We start from the raw sequence: 6,522 nt of genomic DNA on the forward strand, positions 1-6,522 counted from the left end.
TAACACTCTAAAGAGAAAGGAAAAAATGAAATCGCATCATATGACCCCTTTAAGCCTTGCCAGTTTAAATATTAAAGAGCCAGAAGATGTGAACTCGCGTGCGCAGTGAGAAGATCTGTGTGTGTGCTCATCCGAAGCGCGTGAACCTGCGTCTCAGAACATGCGCAAATATTAAGCTCTCTTTGAAGTATTGTGCTTGAATGGACAAATTCACACAAACATGTAAAATTCTTTATAAATCTTTATATTTACATTATTTGTATTACCAATTAATATTATTATCAAATGTAGTTTACCAGTAGTGTTTTTTTTTGTATTTACCATAAGTATTTTAATATGGTTTAGAGTCCGAATATGCTTCAATATACTTGTCACGAATCCGGTCCATGGACTTCCGTTCAATCGCCACCAGAGGTCACTCTTCCGTTACATTGACTCTCGCACTACACAAACTGTTGCATGTCATCCCGGACTACATATCCCATCATCCATTGCACTGATTGCACACAGCTGTAACCAATCACACATTCACTATATAACACCCACTCAGGTCCTTTTCAAACTGCCGAGTATTGTTTAGCGCTTATTGCTCATCGTGTGATAGCTACTTTAAGGAGCCTTTTCCCTGTGTTAGTTTCTAGTTCTAGTCTTAGTCTAGAGTCTAGTCTCGCCGTGTTTTCTGATTTCCTGGTACCTGATTTTTGCCTGTTTATCTTGTTTTTTTTTGTATTTACCATAAGTATTTTAATATGGTTTAGAGTCCGAATATGCTTCAATATAATTGTCACGAATCCGGTCCATGGACTTCCGTTCAATCGCCACCAGATGTCTGACCCATGCCTGTTTTATGACCACGTCTCTGTCTCCTATTAAAGCTTTGCAAATGGATCCGCAAGTCTCATGTCTCGTTCGCCCCGTAACAATACTCATCTAAAACCAAAACATCATTTGGTACACAAAATAAGCATGATGATGAGCAGAAGAAGTCTTACTCTTCTGTCAGGTGTTTCTCCTTGGATTTGGCTTCACTGATCTTCTCTTGTCTCTTCTTGTCCATTTTCTTTTTCAGCTCTTTCTTTTCTCTGCAAACACAGACGGGACAGCGAGGGTGACTCGACATGACCTTATGAATTATTAAAGAAGCTGGTGATATTCATAACTGACTCACTTCTCACACAGCTCCTTGATTTTCTTCATTTGGTTGCTCTGACTCTCCTCAGCGATGGCCGTCAGCTTCTCGATCACCTACAGACACAGCATTTCACCTTCAGACCAATTCATCTGTCTTTCTGACCGATTCATTTAAAACAAACGATGAAATGTTTTCTAAAGCTGGACATCAGAAATGCTTAAATAATTTAGATCTGATTTCTCACATAAAATAAGTCAAATACAGCCTCTCTCAAGGTACACACATCTTTAATATTGCACACTTGGTTAAATTATTTTTTATGTATATTAACTTTAAATATTTTTCTTATATTAACTAACGTACTCTACGATTAGCTCAGTGAATAATAAAAAAAAAAAAAAATAGACCCGGCTAGAACAAGCGGAGTGATACAAAATCTCCTGCTCGAAGAACGAGGCTCCGTGTTCAGGACTGGACGACAAACACCTGACGAGACACACACAAAACAAGTCAATCATACTTATACAGCTAAAGTGAAACTAAAAGCTTTAGTTCTTATAAAGCATTCGCTACACCCCTTGCACTGCCAGTTTCAGTTGTTGCCATCAGGGTGATGTTTTAGACAACCGAGCAATTAAAAATGTTTAATATGTATGCAAATATATGTACATATGGGAATGTATATGTATATGTGACCCTGGAGCACAAAACCAGTCTTAAAGGCAGAGTAAGTGATTTTTCAAAAACACTTTATAAAACTGATTCGGGCCGAATCGCAAAACAAACTTGTAGCCAATCAGCAATAAGGGGCTTCAGATGACGTACACATCTCAATTTTGAAAAATTGACACTTATGACTGGTTTTGTGGTCCAGGGTCACATATGTGCATGCTAAGGGGAATGTTGAGTCTATTGTATTCTTTTAAAGTGCTTTTAGTATATTGGTCTTGTTATAATGTGTTGTGAAGCCAAAGACAAATGTTCACTTGTGGACAATAAAGGAAAGTAACAGTTCTCCTGACGTTCCTCCTCTCAATCCCAACAGTGATTGGATCAGCAGACGTCTACCTACCTCTTCTTACCGTCTCGTTTGGCAGACTTCAGCAGGACGGCCCGTTTGCGCAGGTAGTCGTGCTGGAACTCGTTGTATTTGGCCGTGTGCTCCTTGATCATCTCGGTGGTCTTCTTGTGGTGTTTCTTCACCAGGTCCTTCATCTCTTTATAGTGTCGTCTCTGCTCTCGGACGAAGCCCTTCTGCTGTTTGAGCTCCTCGACGGTCTGCGCCTCCATCTCTGAAACAGAGGTTTCATGGACTGTAAAATTATAATATCACCACCACCTCCATATTTTATGAACCTTTTCCGAAGCTCATGTCGATGGATTTTCTGAAGCTGTACATCAGAAATGTTTCAATAATTTACAGTGCATTCAAAATGACTGAAACTCAGCGGCTACCTGATAAAACACAACCTGTGGCTGTTTGTGTGTGTGTGTTTTATTTCTCACAATAAATAAGCAAAATACAGCTTATCTGAAGATACAGACATAATTTATATTGCACACTTGACTGGATTATGCAATATTTTATTTGTTTCTGTATTTTTAGCATTTTAATATATTTTGATCTTATATAAAATAAGCTGTCATGGTTTGTTTATTCAATTTTTTGTTTTTGTTTATGTCCACAGAAACATACATTTAATATATATAGACATACATACTTAATATATTACCATAATATAATATAGCCATGTTATTTTTATATAACATTGCTATATACACACACACACACACACCTAACATATTAATATAAATAATATCAATAATTTGATATAAACAATATAATATAATATAATGTATCTAAATTATATATATATATATATATATTACTCATATAAAATATTTTAGATTGTTATTCATTTAAAAAACAACAAACAAATCAACAAACAAATAATATTGTATATAATAATATATTGTATATAATACTGTAGTATAAAACAAAATAATATTGTTTTATATATCAAACAAAATGATATATTACACAATGCCATAATAAGTATAATAAAATAAAATAAAATGTTATTTTTTAAATAACCTGCCATGGTTTGTTTCAGCCTCTTTTTTCTGTATATGTGTATAGAAAATGCATTATAGTTCTGTATTCTTTTTTATTTTAATTAATTTTAATTGACTATGTTGTCATAGTTTGTTTATTCTATGTGTATTATTACAAAATTAATTAATATAAAAAAGTAAAAAATAATAATAATACAATGTAATTTAATTAATAATATAAATTAAAATGATATATTACTACATATTAAAATAAAATGACAGAATAAACAAGTTATTTCAAATTGTGATGTTACTGAATCAAAACTCTTTGAAAGTTGGGAGTAATAAAAAGCCATTCGGTCACTGACCTGTGAGGACGCTCTGAATCAGATCTTCAGTCTTTGCCGCTGGTTTGGTTGAGCCTGAATCACAACGGGATAAAATCTCATCAGATATGATTCATGCATATCCAGTAATACTCCTCAGTTTTGTGGACAGTAGGTTTGGATTAGCAGTGGACGGTATGGGTTTATAGCTCAGTATCAGCTGAGATGATGCTGTGTGAAGCTCTGACCTGTGGACTGCGGCTGTGGGCTGATCTGGGACGCGGGTTTCGGAGCGGCGCTGGGCGTGTGACTCAGGCCGTTCTCAACCGGGACGGGTTTGGGTTCGCTTTTAACCTCCGAAGGGTTTTCAACACCAGGATCCACCTGGAGGACAACACACTTCATCATCAAAACCTCCAATACTGTTCAGTTTCACAGCGACAGACGGCTCTGCAAAATGAAAAACTACTAATTCATTACAACGACTTCATTCATCAGTAAATGAACGAGTGATGTGATTAGAGTTCAGATGGAGTAATTAGTGAAGTAATCTGAGCTGCTTTCTGATGGTCATATTCTATCTGAGCTCTTCAGCGCTGGAGATCTGGAGACGTCTCTACCTCTTTGGTGTCTTTCTCCTCTTCTCCCTCCTCTAGAGTGAGCGCCGCCAGCTGTTTGGATCTCTGCTCCATCAGGTTGACGTATCTGATGGGGTTGGACAGCGCTTCGATGACATCTGATCAGCACAGAAACACACACCGTTAGCCAGTCCCTGCAAACTCACAACACACTCCAGTCCTGCAGCTTCCACTTCAAAAGCATCACGAAATTCAAAAATGTTATATTTGATGTTATTTATGAAATTGATCCAGACTGTTTGTAAGATTCACTCATATTTACCATGGTATTCATATGCTACTGCTACTGAGAGGTTATTTCACAGCACACCACAGTAATACTATGGTACTTTTAGTGTTTTGTTTTTTTTACAGTGGCAGATCCTAAAAGAGAATTAAAGCTGTTTCAGGTGGCAGATGATTATAGTAATTAATTTCTTACCGGCGAATGTATCAGGAACATAGTCTTTCACCTCGATATACACAAATATAGCAGGAAGAGTCAGCGCTTGATTCTTTTCATTTCTCAATCCGATGTAACGATAACCTGTGAGAATATGACAAAATTATGTTTTAGCAAATAAAAGAAAAACGTTTAACCAAACCTGCATTTTCATGTCGCAAAATGTCTTGTAATAATACAATACAATGCAATTTTTATGTTGCAAAATAATAGTAATAGTAATAACAATACTGTAAATTCTTATTAGTATACTAAAATTCTAAATTAAAATGCTAAAAACACATAAAAGTAAAACTATATCTGCATTTTCATATTGTAAAATATATTGTTATTAATAATTAAAATAATAATAATAATAATAATAATAATACATTACTATTATTATTATATAAAAATAATGTAATCTTAATAACTGTAATCTTAATAACAATGCTAAAAAGCATAAAATCTAAATATAAACTGAAATCATATTTTATTTCCCCCTCACAATACAATACAATACAATAGAAGCACAACTATAATAATAATAATAATAAATTAAAATAATCTAGTACTAAATTAAATGCTAAAAAAATCACATAAAATCCAAACAAACTGAAATCATTTTTATATTCCCTCACAGTAAAATACAATAAAAGAAAAAAGTACAACATAGCACATAAAATGAAAATGTAAACTGAATAACTATCAATATTACCTTCTCTTACTCTTTTTTTTTAAATTGAAGAACAATTCTTGAATCACAATAGATCGCAGTTAATCAGTTTTATGTTTTTTGTGTGTTTTTCCTGTTTATTACAAGTTATACATCAGAAGGCATGAAAAAAAACAGTATAATGAAACGAATGTACTCATTGTAATCGAAAAGATGATTGATTCTCATGCCGCTTTAACTGAGGCGAATACAGCGATCTGTCACGTCACATTAAAGAGAATGCAAAACTCATTATTGTAAGACATATTGTTTGTATTTCGCTATAAAACTGACAGAATTTGAAAGCTGAGGCTTTGTTTTATATCAAAAGTGCCAAAAGCACAAAGGTTATTGCTTTGAAATGCAATCGAAGATGTGAAGTATTATTTCCAAGCATACTGTCCCTGCGAGTATATGACACATGCTATGATTTCTGCTAGTAATCCAACATACATTCAAATAAGTTGCCAGGCCACCGGAATTTCTCCCGGGGCTCCCAATCCGGGCCATTTGCATGCACAATACTCTAACAATATTATAACTTTAATCTTGCTACAACTTAATTATCATATTTTGACTTTATTCTCAAAATATTTTGACTATATTCCCATATTGCTACGACTTTATTCTAGTAATTTTTCGTTTAAAAAAAAAAAAATATTATCATAATTATTATTTTAAACATGAGCTATAATTTTTTTAATGTGGCACTAAAACGCCGTCGTACATAATGCTACGCCTTTATTCTCAAAATATTATGACTTAAATATCATATTGCTATGACTTTATGCTCAACAATATGGCTGCAACTTTTTTTCTCGTAATTTTGATTTTATTCTCAAAATATTATGATTTTAATCTCGTAATCTTATTTCTACATTTATTTGTTTTTTTACTGAATTTATGTATTTTTTTTACGTGGCAGTAATCGCCATCGTAGATCTTGTCTGGGTGTTTAACTGCAGAATGTTGTTCCTTGCGCCACCTGGTGGATATACTGTAGTTTGAAGCACAACAATGTTTAAAGGGGTCATATGATGTTGCTAAAAAGAACATTATTTTGTGTATTTGGTGTAATGAAATGTGTTTATGCGGTTTAAGGTTCAAAAAACACATTATTTACCACATACTGTATATACTGTATTCTCCTCTATGCCCCGCCTTTCTGAAACGCGTCAATTTTTACAAAGCTCATCGGTCTGAAAAAGCGAGGTGAGCTGTGATTGGCCAGCTAT

At 34.1% G+C, this 6,522-nt stretch overlaps 1 protein-coding gene across 1 annotated transcript in view; it reads right to left on the reverse strand.

Moving 5' to 3' along the window:
* LOC107728323 (1-phosphatidylinositol 4,5-bisphosphate phosphodiesterase beta-1-like) overlaps nt 1–6,522 on the reverse strand; it is a 33,984-nt gene that overhangs the window by 7,454 nt on the left and 20,008 nt on the right. Inside the window, exons 14-21 of the mRNA XM_016538453.1 lie at nt 4,573–4,677; nt 4,134–4,249; nt 3,762–3,897; nt 3,556–3,609; nt 2,205–2,424; nt 1,555–1,618; nt 1,169–1,245; nt 993–1,082 (exon numbers count right to left, since the gene is read on the reverse strand). Of these exons, the coding sequence (XP_016393939.1) occupies nt 993–1,082; nt 1,169–1,245; nt 1,555–1,618; nt 2,205–2,424; nt 3,556–3,609; nt 3,762–3,897; nt 4,134–4,249; nt 4,573–4,677 (862 nt within the window). The remainder of the gene's footprint in view (nt 1–992; nt 1,083–1,168; nt 1,246–1,554; nt 1,619–2,204; nt 2,425–3,555; nt 3,610–3,761; nt 3,898–4,133; nt 4,250–4,572; nt 4,678–6,522) is intronic.

This window comes from Sinocyclocheilus rhinocerous, unplaced genomic scaffold (assembly GCF_001515625.1).
Source record: "Sinocyclocheilus rhinocerous isolate Xijiao unplaced genomic scaffold, SAMN03320098_v1.1 scaffold1364, whole genome shotgun sequence".
NCBI classification, from domain to species: domain Eukaryota; kingdom Metazoa; phylum Chordata; class Actinopteri; order Cypriniformes; family Cyprinidae; genus Sinocyclocheilus; species Sinocyclocheilus rhinocerous.